This window comes from Gigantopelta aegis, chromosome 4, assembly GCF_016097555.1.
Source record: "Gigantopelta aegis isolate Gae_Host chromosome 4, Gae_host_genome, whole genome shotgun sequence".
Classification (NCBI taxonomy): domain Eukaryota; kingdom Metazoa; phylum Mollusca; class Gastropoda; order Neomphalida; family Peltospiridae; genus Gigantopelta; species Gigantopelta aegis.
The window spans coordinates 105993732-106011133 of NC_054702.1; the positions used below are offsets into that span (position 1 = coordinate 105993732).

Below are 17402 nucleotides of genomic sequence, written 5' to 3' on the forward strand. Positions count from 1 at the left end.
GGCAGGATTTCAGTGTAATTTGTCCTTTGTTACAAAATTACTTAAAACAATACTGACAACGGTACTACGTTGACAGAACACAAAAACCTCTCTACGGCTGTGAAATAGTCCATTGTTATTTTTATGTGCGCATGCGCTAGCTTAAAGCGATTGATAACACTGGAAGATAGACTTGTCCAAGGCAATTGTGTCCTAGAATAAATTTAATAAAGATAATTAAATATTACTGTATTTTGTATGTCACTTTTGAACCACTGTATTTTAAGTTAAGATTAATTATCACTGCTATTTATTTATGTTAAAACAATAATTTAAAAAACCTTATAAAAACTGCAACTAACTGCATCACTAGCATTGTTTTCAACAGAGAGACACTTACCATGTCTGAGGTAAAATTTTCACAACTATGAACTAACCCAATTGTCCACGCCTTTTCAGTGTATTACTAGTTGTCAATTAATTAATTGTTACAGCTACTCAACAGTTTACAGTCAGTCTATGTGATAGCAAGTGAAAGAAGGCCCCATGAAAGAAATAAACATCATTTTCGTTTTTCACTTGGGAAGGCTACATCAAAGCAACTGCCAGCCAGAGTGAAATTGACAAGTTTAATCTGTTACACTGCATTGGGGGGGGGGGGGGGGGGGGGGGGGGGGGACTTTGATTTCATGTTATTACATTTGAGTTGAATCATTTGTATTTTTCTTTCAAGAGGTTTGACCCTTGATGAACTTACAGCAGACTTGCAGATAAAAATATTTTTAACTCAAAGCCAAATAAATTATTTTTACAACATTCATATTGGGTCTTTGTTTCTAGAATAAGATGCTTACAGGCCTATAGGTATGACATCTGGAGTGGGGAAGGCACGGTCTAGTTTGGGGGGGGGGGGGGGGGGGGTGATAATCCAGATTTTAATCTGTATATGGAATAGGAAAAAACACATACATTTGTGGTGGAGGAAGGAGGGCGGGCACAGGCCTCTCCCCTGGTTCCTACAGGGGAGAGGAGGGGCAGGCACAGGTCTTGCTTACATCGTGTTAGTAATTTTATTCATTATTAAATATATTTAATTTTCTAATTAATTAATAAAATAAGCAAAATAAACACTACGCTTGTTATATTTTGTTCAATGCACAATAGCATTTCTAACAAAATATACTGTAACATTAGTACACTGTAGCTGAAATCGGTTGACAATTAACAGTTGCTAATTTAAGCTATGTATATTTCGCCTGCAAATTGCGCTTTGCCAAGTAACACGGTTTCACTACTCAACACCTCTTAGAACAGTTGGTGTGAACTGTGGAAAAGCCGTGTGCAATAAACTGCAACATGAATATTAGTAGCTAGACATAGCATCAAGAAACACAACCACAGATTTGTAACAATGCAAAATTGAAAATATTTGATCTTACAACATTTATACTGTTATTTTATTTATTATTATTTTAAAATACATGTATAAACAAATGAAACATACATTTATCGGCATTCAGACACTTTTCTGCAGTTAATAGTAAGATAGACTGTCCACAAAGCATTTGTAAAGTTTACCGTTGGTTATAATCTGGAAGTGGGGCTCTGTCGGATAATCGGTTATACCTATTATTGGCATAAATTTGACAAGCACCGGGGCTATGCAATTAAGCGGATTTGACTGTATGCTATTGATTCCTGAAAATGTCTGCGACGTTCCGCCATTGTTGTCAAGCAAAAATAATTGCTAAAAACCACTTTTTCAACTCAAAATCCCTGGGCAGGTATTTTCCATTGAAAACTGAAAAACTAAAGCTGCCATACTCTCAATTAATTTATTTCTTGTTGTTCTATTATTATTTCTGGTGAGTGCCTTGTTCAAACTGGTGGGAAATATGAATTGGGGAATGCACTGAATACAGTGTACAGTATGTTGACTTGCTTGACATCATAGTAGTCAGAATGTTAAGTAAATGTTGGGACCTTTTCATTTGGAAATAATTCCAGGTGAAGTTTCAAATGAGCATATCCACACATCTAAATTACAAGCATTCATATCACTGTTCCCATTGTACCGACACTTGCATGTATATCTTATATTTGATATAATAAAACAATTGTTGATGGAAATTTAGGGTGTGTAGTTTTTGTTTAAATAATAATTTGTGGAGAAGTACCACCATTCTTGATTTTCTTGACCTGGTAACCTGAACATCCATTCTCAACTTATTACAATGTTGAAACTAGACATTTCATTTTCTAACTAGATAGTCCCATTTTTTTATTTTTTTTGTTAATGATTCAACCTACAATTACACCCAGGTATTGAGCGACTATGCGGCTGCACCAACAGTGGCAAGCTTCTCTTCTACCAGATCTCTGAGCAGAGTCCGGACCTTCAGGATGGCCCACTCGAACTGGACAGCTCCAGCTCCAAAGAGTGGCAGGACGACGCCACGGTCTGCAAGAAGGCCAAGCTGGAGGATGTCATAGACCAGCCTATGGCCAAGCTCGGCCAAGGTATGAAATGACACAAGTGTCTTCTGTTTTTACCTTTGTTACCTAATTTCATATTCCCTTATTACTGATGCATTGTGTACAGTTGTATTTGTAGAGACTTTGTAGTTAGCACCACTTCCTGATATATACAAGTGGAGAGGATTTTTTTTGTTTTTTGTTTTTTTGTTAATAGTCTATTAGTGGTAGTATATTAACACAGCATTAATAAAACATTCCTCCATACCAGTGAATTAAGTTCAGTTTTAAAGCATCATCATTCAGAAAGCATTTGTTCTAAAAAATGTATTAATGTTTGAGCGCAGACATTGTTTGTAAGGTAAATAAATGATAAAATGTGTTTACCAATAACAGGAATGCTACAAAAAAATATCATTTGAAAACAGTTAAGAAACTAGGTTTGCATTGACCTCAAAAGTCCTTGAATGTCACTGTGTTTCTGGAAAAGTGTTTGGGTTTTTGCAAATATGGATTTTATGCTTAAAAGGTTTTAATGAATTTTTATTTCTTGATTTTATCTAAATTGCTGTTACAAGACCGTATGTGTAATATATCAAAATATGTTTATTACAGAGTTCCTAGCAAAACGTCCTTTGACTGCAGAGGTACTGTCAAGTTTCCACAGTCTAATACAGTTTGAGAATTTGTATCCCCGCTACACGGCTACCGTTCCACCATGTTGGAGTGAAATTCAGCAGGAACAGCAACAGAGGCGTCATCCACAGCATCTACAACAACAAGGGGAGGCTACTCAACACACCCGGACATGGAAGTTGACACCTGACAGGTTGGTTTTCTACCAATTCATCACATGGTTGACTGTTATAGTTTGTTATAATAAGTTGTTTTTTAAACTTTTAGGTGATCATTTTATCTTTTTGTACTTTGCAATGTAAATATTTAAACACCACTGACATATTGCTACAGCTGATAGATTCTGTTTTCATTTTTGGTATCATTTATATTATTAAGTCAAGCCAAGAGTTTCTTTGGGTTTTAATATCAAGCCAAGAGTTTCTTTGGGTTTTTTACCGCCCACTTCATTAAGAAAGTTTGGTAATTCTTTTTTGTTAATGTGAAAGAAAAAGTATTTCTTTATTTTTATTTTTTATTAATTTATTTTAATCAATAGTGCAAACAACACTTGGAATGAACATTTGTTGGAAATTGTGCTCCCGCGACCCTGTTGCGTGGGACATGTTGACCTGAAGTTCACCCTGCATCCTGTATGTACTTCTGACCCAAACATCGAGGTCACATTACTAAAGCAAAATATAGGAAACATCCGCAAGTCACAAGTTCTGCACCAGCCTGAGCCAATTAGCGTGGATCAGAAAGTTGACTTCATTTTAGAAGGTTCATCATCCGACACCTCGCAGCCAGAGTTTATTAACAACGTGTTGGATCCTGCGTTTCTTGAGCTGCACAACGCAGAGATATTGTGTGGGCCGGTGAAGATATCCAACTGCATGGATCTGTCTGGAAGTGGCGGCTTAGTGTCCCTCACCAGTCCCCAGCTGCTCAACTCGAAACCCAGGTCCCTGCTGCTGCACATTAAAGGATTCCAAAACACATCTGATGAAACATCTAAGGTAGAGTTTTCTTCTTCATTTATTTAATATTTTTGTGTAGGGTAAAAGAAATAACACCATGTAGTAACATACAAAATGTACGTATTTTTTCCTGATTTGACTGTTAATTGGTGATAGTTTTATATGAATATACTATGATTTTTTTTACCACATATTGGCTATTAATATAAGTTTGTCAGTTTGGAGTCTTTTGTTGTGGTAATGTTGTAACTATTAACTGCTATAATGATTTAATTCAACAACATTGAAATTCCCGTAGCACATGCAATTATATCATCGATTTAACTGAAACATTGTTGAACCATGATGGGCATACATGAACCTAATGATGTCAAGTTTTCTGTAAATTTTGACAATGAGTTTCAAATCAAAGTCAAAGTAGTTTTAAGAGATATATGGTAATATTGTCTTGTTCATTTGTTTTTATTGACAGCTAGAACTAACTTCGTATTCTTCTTTAGTTCTTGAACTACTATGAGTATGCTACATTTTTAACATAGATTACAAATTAAATACTTTTTTGTGCTATTTATTTTTTTAAAGTACTGTGAAAATTTAACTAAATTGTTTTTTTAATCATTGTTATTTTATTATTATTATTATTATTATTTAATCTGTAGGAAAATAAGAAGAAAGCCAACATTGTTTCTTCTGCATTCAAACCGAAGACGAAAAGTATTAAGTCTTTGTTTGAGAATGTTCCCCACATGCCTGGAACGAGTGCCACAGAACGTCTAGCGGCCACCGCTCCCAAACAGAAGCTTACTGATGTGAAAGGGTGTGACTGGCTGCAGGAAATTTCTGTCACTGTGAGGAAGATGAAACGGACTCATGTGTTGAGAGAAAGGGCTCAGCGAAATGCTATGATAGATCTTCAGGCGTTCCATGAAAAACTCACCGGAGTTATCACCAAGCCAAACGAAAGCGAGCTCGCTGGGGTGGGCTTGGAGCATGCTCAGAACATGGCTTTGGATATATTGTCATGGATTGCGTCTATACAAATGAGTGATCCTCAAAAGAGGTAATGTCTGTCTACTGTGTGTTTAAATATTTTTTATGATGGTTCTGTATTTCTATCTGATTTAAAAGGAGTTTAATGCCAGAAAACACTGGCTATTATTTTATTTAATGTTTATATATATATAAAAAAATTATGCCCAACACACACCCCACACTCACACTTTCTGTTGGCTATTTGTTTTTATGCTGAAGTGTTACATACTCTCCTAAAAGTATTATTCCCATGTAGGAAAGGCAGCCGGTGTTTAGTGACTGTGATACAACAACAGCTCAGAGAGTTGGTGAAAGCCTGCTTCATTGATGGTTCGAGAACCACCGCCCACAAGTGTGCCAGGCTGTTCGCTCTGTTGACAGAGTAAGAAATGACTTAATCTTTGTAAATCATGTAATCAATGTATTGGCCTGAAATGACACTTAGGCAATTGTTTAACTACAGATTGTTTTACAAATCTTGAATTTTTAAATTGGAAAATGTTAAAAGGGTGACTTCAATTGTATTATGCCTTTATTCTGTTTTGAAAGTGTTTTTAGTTAATAAAAATAGTTAAGTAATGAATTTTTATTGTTTGTAAGTGGAGGATAATTACCAAAGAAAAATAGCTTATTTTGTTGTTCATTATATAACTTTAAAAAATAGGTTAATTCACCAATTTACATTTAATTATATTTCAGAAGTGTTTTCTCTTGTTTGCTTCTTTCATGTTATTGATTTTGTGTGTTTGTTATTTAACAGGTATGTGAAGGTTGCAGCAGACCCTAATCTAGCACCGACATTCAGCTACCTTCTACTGCAGTCCATTCTCGCTTGTTTACCCCTGATTCCGTGTGCCATGTCGGCAGGAGCCATGAAGTGGTACTTCACTCTTCTCAACCACATCAAGTGTATGGACATTGGCAGTGTATCCAAGTCGTGCACAGAGCTTCTCGGCACCATCGCCAAGCAGTATCATGAACGATCCTTGCCAATGCATGCTCTGCTAAAAGCCAGGTATGTATTAACTACTAAATCTCGTTCCGGCTTAAAACAATTATTTAAGTGTGGTGTTTTTTCGTTCTTTTTGGGGTTTTTTGGTTTTCTTTTTTTTGTCAATAATTGCAGCTTGGCTGGACTTAAAAAGAAAAGAAAACTGTTTTGAAAATAACAAAAATGTGATTTATTTACATGAAAATTGTAAAAACATTACTCAAGATATAAATAAAATAGCTTACTCTGCCATAGTGAAAAATATTGTCTGATTATGAAGTTTTGAAATTAAATTTTCTTGATTAGTTTTTCTTGCTGACCTCTATATTTGATTATTCTTTTGTTACGGTATCCCTATTAGTTGGAGATACATTTTTATGTCTTTTTCCTCTTTTTTTTTTCTTTTTTTATTCAGAATATTTGGCTAAATTTAATTAAGTTGGGCTATAGATATTTTAAATGTTGCGCAATTTGCATATTTCAGATATGGTTTGTATGGTCATCCATTTGAACCCGACCTCTTTGATGTGGAGAACCCTCCCAGCCTGAAGCAGGCCCCTTCATCCACTCAGTCTGCCCTTCAGGCATCCAAGGCAGGCACAGTCGGCTCAACGGCTGGCTCCAATACATCCACACCACAGCAGAGTCAAGAAGATCCAGATCTCTATGAGATGCTCAGCTTGTCACTGGAAAAAACTGGGAAAACTCAAATTGAGTACGCTCGAAGTCATGTGCTTGGTCTTTTGGAGGCGGAACCTCTACACTTCGTCTGTCATGCAACAAGTGATTCTACTCGTGTTGAAAGAATGGACACATCCACCAACCCACCGATTCCCACAGGTGGTCCTTTAGGAATGTCTGGAACGATCAACTTTGGGGAAAACCCGTCACCTTTGATGGGCGCTGGAAGCAGCATGTCAGGAACTGCAATGGCCGATTCCCTGAAAAAACTAGCTCAAACCTATGCCAAACAGCTGCACCCCAGTTACAAGCAGATCGAGCAGGCTATTACAGAGGCAATGCACACACCCCTACCAACAAAGGCGCCAGACCTTTTCCCACCCACCCCCAAAACAACACCGAACATGATAACACCCTCTGTAACACCTCCCAATGAAACCTGGCATTTTCAGGTGGTCGGACCACCAACAGTATCAAAGGTAAGACCGTCTTAAAATGTACTCTTTAGTACTTGGGGTTTTAGTTCATAACTGCAGTTCTATACAAGTTAAATGAGTTGTGTAACATTGGTTTTGTTTTGTTTTTAATTTGGGGGGGGTGAATATTGAAAAATGTTATTTATACCTTCCCCTTACCCCCACCCCACCCGAATTGTGATCATTAATGAATTACAACTCTTAATCTATGGGTTTCCAGACACTGCTTATTTCAATGCCTCCAGAAGTGCAGTTTTTAAACATTACTATTACAGTTTTCTGGTGGCAGTGAGAGTGACATCATTAAACAGCAGCAGGTGCCTCCCCCAGCCACGACCCAGGCGTCCACAGCATCAACACCTAGCACAACACAAGCCAATACACAGCACCAGCAACCGAAGTCGTCGTTGCCGTTCCCTCAGACTCTACTACAGGCACCACCTCCTCAAGTCCTGGTCATCGAGAGAATGCATTCAGGTACTTTCATTGGCTTTATATACATACCACTTGTAATTATACCACTTGTAATATTGTATGCTTCTCTGATGTCATGGAAAATACATCTAATAATCAAGTTCTGTTTTATTAGTGTTTTGTTTAAGTTTTGGTGAATTCCATGTATAATACTAATAATTTGAATTTTTTTCTATAAGTCTAGTGTGTCAGCTGACCTTAATGATTTGCATTACCGATTCTACAAAACGCTAATTCAAAAACTGTTGTTTGTATGTATAAAGCAATTAAAAAAATAATTCAGTTTAACGAAATGTTACTTAATTTTGCTACAAATTTTCTGATCAAATTCACCAAATTGCTATTGATTTTTGACATCAAGCTTAAACACAAGATATGTCCGTGGTAAAGTTTTTAAACCTCAAAATAACTGTTGTAAACCTAACGAATTTCTATATAGATTCATATTATTTATTATAAATACCTAGGTATTTATAATAAATATGAACACCATATCAATCTCTGTTTAGCTGAATGGATTTTACTGCATAATTTGAATTGGCAATTATAGCTCCAGGCTACAGTCAACTTTCTGCCTGACTTGATGTTAATGTATTACATTAACTAGACTAGGTATCTGTGATGGACAGTGCACTTAAAAAGATTATGTTTCTCCTTTCCCAAATGGTGTTAACTAATTGCAGGTGCGAGACGATTCGTCACTCTAGACTTTGGTAAACCCATCATTCTGACAGACGTGATAATTCCTGCATGTGTGGACCTGGCCTCTCTGTCTATCGATGTGTGGATACAGGGTGAAGAGGTTGATGGGCAGAGGCTGGTTGTGGCCTCGGACATTGGCATGAGGACTTTGGTCATGAACAACATCATGCCGTCTCCAATCTGTAGATATCTGAAGGTACGTGTCTTCATGTTCAGCTTTATTTTTCATTTTGTTGGTCACTTTTAAATCGCATACATTAAATTGCATACAGAGGATTGTTAAATCATTTTACTGTCCAATCAATTACTATTTTCGGACACCGAAATTTGTAAAGATGCATTCAGCCAACCTGATAAGCAATTTACAGTGAAAATATACTGTGACTTTTTGATTGGCTGAGTTTTAAATCTTTTAAAAACCGATTTTGTTTGTCATCCCAGCAAGTGTTACATGACTTGTATATTAAAATCAATGATATATACTGTTCTAACCATGGAAAAGGGTACACAAAAGAAACCTTGGTGCCTGTTTGATAGCAGCAGGTTCCCTCTTGTAATATGTTGTTTTTAAACTCCAAATAGCCATATTTAAATTAAAATATAAACATTCCCTTTCTTTTTAACCTCAGATAGATTGTAATACACAAAAAGTAGATTAAGTTTGTTGCATTTATTTATATATTCATCCTGTAGATGAGAGATGTTGGTGGGCGTTTTGTTTTTGTATAATCTTTTTATTTGTTTATTGTTTGTTTGCTTTTTGTTCAGATTACAACAGTGGGTCGTTATGGGACAGGAACGACCAAGTCGAGAATTCCTATCGGTTCCTTCTATGGTCACAGCTACATCCTGCCGTGGGAATGGAAGGAGTACCTGTCGAGCCAGACGGGCCACTCGAGCAGCTACATCAACATGATGGAGCTCCAGAGTCAGAGCCAGCTCCTCACGCAGCTCAGCCTGTTCATCTCGCTGCAAGAGGACCTACACTGTCGCTACAGCCTGGTGCGCACACGCCTCGAGAACATGCTCTCTGCCGTCGACAGCCGGCAGTTCGCCACGTCCCACGTCCAGTACTACCTGAAGAAGAACAGAAAGGGCGACCAGGACTGGGCGCTCAACCAGTCCTACTCGGATTGCCTACAGCTCCAGCTGCAGCTAAACCTGGCGCAGAGAGCGATCACACGACTGCAGAGGGCGCTGGGAATACGGACGGGTGAATACCAGGAGAGTGCCGGTCTGGACCAGAATCTGCAGCAGTGCTCGACGGACAAACTGCGTATCATGTTGGAGAATCTGCTGGACACACTGCTCAGTATGACGACCCACGTGCCATCCATACCTCAGCCTCCCTTGCCTCTCTACATCAGTCTTAACCCTCAGTCTAGTGAGGCCTTGTTCAGACATCTGTGTCTGCTGGGCACGCGGAGAATTCAAGTTTGTACAGGACTCCTACTCGCCAGAATATGTGGAAGTCAGTCCTGGTGGGGAAACTTCCTCGGATCCATGCTGCTGGAATTCTTCAATTCCGAGTATACTCAAGTGTTTCCTCAGGACAGGTAGTTACTTTTTATTTTAAATATAATAATATAGTGATATTTGAAAATGGAGATTATATTAAATATATTTCAGTCATATTTAGTTCATTATAAAGTGGAACTTCACCTTTGTTTTTATTCAGCTTAAATTAATTAGCTACCTTAAAGGTAATTAGGTGTTGTGTCTGGTCATTTTTTATTGAAAAATAGTACATGATAATTCTCACGCAATGGAAACTTTACAGGTATTTCAATAAAACAACCACTAAAAATAATAATACTTTAAAAAAAAAAAATTTAAATGTGTAAAATAATTTGAATTCCTTCATAAATGTTGATTCTACAACTGTTGATTCTACAACCTCCTGCACTCCAAAAAAATATATCTTTTAGTACTACGATTCTCGTTTTTAAACATGCTGTGTTGTATTTCTGCAGGGTATTTGTCCTGCTGAGTGCCCTGGGTCAGCGTGCCCTGACTGGTCCGTCGTGTGTGAACATCATGGAGAGCCTGCTGGCTATGTTGTCCAGGGTCTTGTCTCCACTCACTGGCAGTAACTTATCCAGTTCGTCTAGCTTTACAGCTTCTGCCGATAGACCCAGGAACATGTCAGGTGAATTTAATAGTGATTTTGCTTATTGGTTTGTGTGTATTTCCGAATGTGGTGTAAAAGAGTGGGTTAAAATATATCAGTAACTGTTACATTCTTACTGACTTGTGCAGTAATATTGGTTTCAAACAATGGAATTTGTTTCTGACTTATGAGAAAGGATCAGTTCCTATGCTGCTCTACCTTTATAAAAACATCCTCACTATTTTGAAAAGTAACATTCAAACTAAAATATGTTGCTATAAATTATTTCATGGGTCTGGATTTTATCTGGATTTAAAAAAACCCATATATTTTTGGAAGGGATAGATAATGATGCAGTTGACAACTGCATGTTTATTGTAATAAAGACATATTCAAATGACTTACTACCATTTTGTAATATTTTTCTCTTAAATATTGTTTATTTTCATTTTCAGCATGCCTTGATTTGTCCCTTGTGAGTTGGATACTGTTGTTTCTGTGTCGTAACTTTGACAACTCTTTGTTGGTTGGGCCAGAAGAATGTGAAAAAGGAGTTTCCAAGAAAGACAGAGATGCAGGTACATGTCATTAGAATAGCTTGTTATGTAGTTGAGTTGGAACAACGTAGCCAAACTGTTAGCATCCTGCTCCTTTGTTGCAGAGCTCAGTAATAGTATTCACATGAGATGCAATAAGACATAAGATTAATCTCCAATTGTGTACCTGTTAAGATTTCCAGTTGCATCCAGTATTTTACAGTGGTACCTTAAAGGCTGTGACATGCTAGTCAAAAAGGGTAGCCTGTATAGCGATTCTGACTTAATATTGAATGGCCACCAGTCTGCCATTGAGTATTTTTCTTGGGATTGCCATTATACAATTATTCTTTCTTTGATACATGTGGGAATTTATGCAATTATGTTCTTTTGACTGCACATTTATTTTGTGGAAGCATACAGTCATAAATATACAATTATTTTATTTCTTCTTCAGGCTCTTTTCAAACCAATCGGTGGGGATTTATTCAAGGACAGTTGTCGACAAATCCCTCAAAGAGCAAGACTCGGTCGGGTAAACTGTACCGGCGGTCGCTCCAGAAGCGGATCCTGCATCACAAGCAGCGGCTACATGAACTGGAGCTGGCCAAGAAGAAGTTCCTGGAGAAGCACATGGAGAAGAGTGGTCAGAGCATGGGCAAAGAGGCTCAGGCACTCCTCAAACAGCAGGAGCAGCAGTTCCAGAAGGAGCTGTCGCAGTACGCTTCAAAGGTTAGTTAAAATCATTAATGATATAGCTCTCGCAGAACGCGTCAAAGATTAGTCACAAACATTAACAAAATGGCTCTCGCAGTATGCGTCAGAGGTTAGTCACAAACATTAACAAGATAGCTCTCGCAGTACACTTCAAAGGTTAGTCACAAACATTAACAAGATAGCTCTCGCAGTACACTTCAAAGATTAGTCACAAACATTAACAAAAAGGCTCTCTCAGTATGCTTCAAAGGTTAGTCACAAACATTAACAAGATGGCTCTCGCAGTATGCATCAAAGGTTAGTCATAAACATTAACAAGATAGCTCTCGCAGTATGCAACAAAGGTTAGTCACAAACATTAAAAAGATGGCTCTCGCAGTATGCATCAAAGGTTAGTCACAAACATTAACAAGATAGCTCTCGCAGTATGCATCAAAGATTAGTCACAAACATTAACAAGATAACTCTCGCAGTACACTTCAAAGGTTAGTCACAAACATTAACAACATGGCTGTCGCAGTATGCATCAAAGGTCAGTCACAAACATTAACAAGATAGCTTTTGCAGTATGCTTCAAAGGTTAGTTACAAAGAACAAGATGGCTCTCGCAGTATGCATCAAAGGTTAGTCACAAACATTAACAAGATAACTCTCGCAGTATGCATCAAAGGTTAGTCACAAACATTAACACGATAACTCGCAGTATGCATTAAAGGTTAGTCACAAACATTAACGATAACTCGCGCAATATGCATCAGAGGTTACTCACAAACATTAACAAGATAGCTCTCGCAGTATGCATCAAAGATTAGTCACAAACATTAACAAGATAACTCTCGCAGTACACTTCAAAGGTTAGTCACAAATATTAACAGCATGGCTCTCTCTGTATGCATCAAAGGTTAGTCACAAACATTAACAAGATAACTCTCGCAGTATGCATTAGTCACAAACATTAACAAGATAGCTTTCGCAGTATGCATCAAAGGTTAGTCACAAACATTAACAAGATAACTCTCGCAGTATGCATCAAAGGTTAGTTACAAAGAACAAGATGGCTTTCGCAGTACGCTTCAAAGGTTAGTCACAAACATTAACAAGATAACTCTCGCAGTATGCATCAAAGGTTAGTTACAAAGAACAAGATGGCTTTCGCAGTACGCTTCAAAGGTTAGTCACAAACATTAACAAGATAACTCTCGCAGTATGCATCAAAGGTTAGTTACAAAGAACAAGATGGCTTTCGCAGTATGCATCAAAGGTTAGTCACAAACATTAACAAGATAACTCTCGCAGTATGCATCAAAGGTTAGTTACAAAGAACAAGATGGCTTTCGCAGTATGCATCAAAGGTTAGTCACAAACATTAACAAGATAACTCTCGCAGTATGCATCAAAGGTTAGTTACAAAGAACAAGATGGCTTCCGCAGTACGCTTCAAAGGTTAGTCACAAACATTAACAAGATAACTCTTACAATGTTCATCAGTGGTTAACAAACATTAACACAATAGTTCTTGTAATATGCATTAAAATTTAGTCACAAATGGTAAAATGATGGCCCTCCCAGTATGCATCAAAAGTTGGTAACAAAATATTAAAGAGATAGTTATCATTTATGTTTCATGTCTGTGAAAAAAGTTAAATTTGATCCTGTTTTGCAGTTTGTTTTGTAGTTTTATGTGAATATCTAGTGTTTCTGCAGTTATTCCTGTTATTGCATTTGTATTTGCATCTGTAAAATGATCATCATTGATGTTTTATAGCTTAAAATGAGTGCTTTAAGGTGTATTGCAGTTATGACAGTGCCTTAAGGTGTATAGCAACAGTATGACAGTGCCTTAAGGTGTATTGCAATAGTATGACAGTGCCTTAAGGTATATTGCAGTGCCTTAAGGTGTATTGCAATAGTATGACTAAAGTACATAACCATGAACATATGTAAGTTTTATAATTCAAATAACTAAAACAAACTTGGATTAATTTCCATGGTTTTCTTTTCTTTTTTCACACAGCATCTGAAGGACATCATACATATTCGTCGCACCGATCCTGTCTTTAGGAAAATGCAGAAGGATGATGTTTCTGGATCTAGTCGAGACATGGAGGAGGATCCAGATATTTGTTTTGTGTTGCCAAGAGAAAGGTGTCTGACTGTAGTCCGTGGGTTGATGGCACTGCTGCTAAGTATGGATTATACCTGCCATGTCGACCTGTTTCTCATTGCTTGCAAAGTAAGATACTTTTCATCGTGTTTTATAACTCTTTAATAAAATGTTGAGAACAATATGTCCTTCCTCAAGGCTTTACATTGCATTAAAGTCACAATGATAAATGCTGTGTCAAAATAATTTGCACAAATTAAGTAGAAACTTATTACCTACTAACCAATTCACCTCAAGACCACTGAAATATTAAGCTTTAATCACTAATTAAATAACTAAAAATGCATTTCTGCATATCTGCAGCCATTCAGTTCAGTCTAACATACATTCAACTGTTAATTATATTATTACACATAGTAAAAGATCTTCTATGTTCAGAATTAATGAAATTAACACTGTGCCTTAATTAATGAGATCATTTATTTTATTTTATTTTATCTATAGTTTTGTTACTTATTTAAGTAGAAATGTTTGCTTTAAAGACACCACTAGAGCACATTGATTAAACATCTGCTAGTGAATGTAAAAGATAGTGAATGTAAAAGATAATTCTAAAACTGAGTTCAGAGGAAACCTGCTATATTTTTCCATTAGCAGCAAGAGATCTTTTCTATTATTCCTTAAAGATAATTTTTATCTTTTTAAAATTGTTTCAGGTATTTGCGCGGATCTGCAATGCTGCACGTCCAGCGATCACCCTGGCAGAAGCGATGACTCAGGACCAGTTAGAACAGCTGATCCTGCTGACCGCGAGTCACGAGGTGAACCACGGTGACGTCAGCTGGGGTGGGTCATGGGCGGGTCACGCCATCACCTGTCTCCTTCAGGACATTCTCGATGGTATGATGTCTGATTGATTGAAAATATATTTTATTGTACAGAGAACAAAAGAATCAAGCACAAGTTTGACAACTTATGTATTGTTTTTCTTTCATCTTTACCAAGTGAAAAGGCGAGATATAAGTAGTACTGTTACTACGGCAGTGGCAGGGAAAACATCAACTTTTGTATTAAAGTTTTGTGTTTACATCTTTCTCACAAGCAAAGCAGGGAAAGCATCAACTTTTGTGTTAAAGTTTCGTATTTACATCACTTTCTCACAAACTAACCAGGGAAAGCACTAATCCCGGGTCATTGAAACTTGGTTTATAGTTTCGTGTATTTATAATTTTATGGTTGGCGAAACATTTAATTCCATAGACTTGTTGTTTTAAAATGCGCTGTACAAGACTTGATACAACATATCAAATTGGCATGTGTTACGAGCTCTGTACAAGTCTTGATACAACATATCAAATTGGTATGTGTTATGAGCTCATGTCGTTCACACATTATCAGAATTATTTCTAGCATTTACCTTTTATTTCTTTTTCAATCTACTTTTTTGTCTTTATTTCCTGTGGAAGGAAAATTATTTCTAATAAGAGGTAGAGTATTTGACCTGTCATGTTGTATTGTAATACCTTCACTTCCTTTGTTTTTGATAATTTCATTTATTTGTGTTTAATCATTGTTTTGGTGTTTAACGTGTAGGAGAGCGCTTGTTCCCACCTGGCAATGATCTGCCGGTGATGACTGATGAAGAGATGTCTGTCTCGGAAACTGATGACAACTTGGCTCAGAGTGTCAGTCTGACCACATTTGATGACAGCAATGGAGAAATGGCGGGTAAGTTGTAGGAACTCACACTTGGTGTATTGGGGCCGAATATATGAAGTCTGTTTTTCTCAAACACAGTTTGATTTGATTAAAAACATTTTTATTGCATAAACACAGTTTAAGCATTGTAAATATATGTCATTACATGCATGTAATTCTGAAACAGGCTTTGTAAATTTGGCCCTTGACATATTAATAAACTAAATTCTTCCTGAAGTTGACACTTATTTTAGGCATAAAGTCTGGATTCTGATGTTTATAAGCATTGTTTCTGATATATTATTAGACAATTAATTTTTTTTATTCATATCAGACTAAACAGATCTATTAAAGAATTGAATCAATCAATTTGTATAGGTGTTTTTCTCAGTGTGGTATATTTTGTGCCCTGCTGTAATTGTTAGAATTATTGTTCTTATTCCAGAAAATATTTTTATTGATTATATCTTGAAAACTGCATACCAAAGGTATTTAAATGTATGATTTTTGCATATGGTGGCCATATCACACACAGTATTATTTCATTATTCTAAGCAATCCTGCAACTTTGTAAAAAAAAAGTTTAAAAAACAAAAACAACCTTGCAGTCAGCAAATAGATTGTGAAACATGAGATCATTTTAATGTATTTCAACTGATATTCTACCAAACAAAAAATAACAACCTCAGCATCACAATACATGAATTGTAGTTTTAGTTTTGTGTATTTTCCATGTTGTCTGTAGACTTGGACAGTGCCCAACTGTCTGACAACGGACAGAGCCTGGAAAAGGATGCGTCCATCATGGTGGACCTGCTGCTAGAGGAGAGTGAATTTGACGACGAAGCCACAGACAAGCTGCATGAGTATGTGACGGGCGAGTCTGTGAAACCCCCCGGACACGACGGCCCCTTCAACGTCATATACATGGGCAAGGGCATGGGGCCAACGGCCTCAATACCGTCAGTCGGAAACGAGCTGGCTGACCACATCAAGTCATCCATGTCAGGAATTTCATCGTCATCGGGGACGCCAGGGTGAGTATCAAGGATCATGCTGATTGGAAATAGCCAACTTATAGTTCTTCCCACAGGGAACGCCTTTTTTTATATAATGGAATTTACTACAAATCATTTATTTTGAGCTGATTGTTTTCTAAATTGCACGCCAAAATAGTGTTGTTATTTCCAAAACACTTTTACTTTTCTTCTTATGTCAAAACCAAACTGAAATTATTTACAAAAAACATTGTTCATGGAGGCTGGAAAGGAATATAGGTATTTATTTGTGGAAATAAAATAATTTTTAATCAAAATTAATTGCTGCATTTATAGTAATATGAAGATTTCTTAAAGTAGGTTAATGTTATATAACAGTAATTCTCATATTTTTGGAGTGGAAAGTATGCCAAAATAGCTGCAATTATAAATGTTTATTTTGTTTCTTGCAAAGTGAAAGATTGAGAGTTCTCTGTATTTAATTGTGACACCTGTGCCACTTTAAAATGGCATTTTTACATCTTTCATATTTGATAGTTGGTCCATATCACTTTCATAAGATGCTGATAATTACTTTCAGGTTGTTCACATGGTACGACAAGAACCAGAAACTGAAGAACTTGAAGAGCAAACTCGCGGACTACCTGAACACTGCCAAGTCGATGTCAGGTTGTCTTGGTTTGTCGTCCGCCCTCGACGCCAGGCTGGAGCTTGGGCTGGAAACGCAAGCAGAGCTGCGTCTCAGAGTATGTTTCTTATTTCATTTTAATTCATCTGAAAGTTGTACAGAGTAATGACTTCAGACAAAGATATTTTATAATTGAGTTACTACTG

The 17402-nt window shown here is 36.9% G+C and overlaps 1 protein-coding gene across 2 annotated transcripts in view; it reads left to right on the forward strand.

The window, feature by feature from the left end:
- LOC121371671 (baculoviral IAP repeat-containing protein 6-like) overlaps positions 1-17402 on the forward strand; it is a 79112-nt gene that overhangs the window by 20026 nt on the left and 41684 nt on the right. For both annotated transcript variants that reach the window (XM_041497735.1, XM_041497736.1), the window contains exons 12-29: positions 2302-2499; positions 3070-3283; positions 3629-4088; positions 4709-5109; positions 5338-5463; positions 5842-6096; positions 6557-7232; positions 7505-7706; positions 8387-8601; positions 9174-9961; positions 10379-10554; positions 10971-11093; positions 11509-11783; positions 13783-14001; positions 14589-14772; positions 15466-15600; positions 16316-16607; positions 17149-17314. In XM_041497735.1, coding sequence (XP_041353669.1) covers positions 2302-2499; positions 3070-3283; positions 3629-4088; positions 4709-5109; positions 5338-5463; positions 5842-6096; positions 6557-7232; positions 7505-7706; positions 8387-8601; positions 9174-9961; positions 10379-10554; positions 10971-11093; positions 11509-11783; positions 13783-14001; positions 14589-14772; positions 15466-15600; positions 16316-16607; positions 17149-17314 — 5105 coding nt within the window. The remainder of the gene's footprint in view (positions 1-2301; positions 2500-3069; positions 3284-3628; positions 4089-4708; positions 5110-5337; positions 5464-5841; positions 6097-6556; positions 7233-7504; positions 7707-8386; positions 8602-9173; positions 9962-10378; positions 10555-10970; positions 11094-11508; positions 11784-13782; positions 14002-14588; positions 14773-15465; positions 15601-16315; positions 16608-17148; positions 17315-17402) is intronic.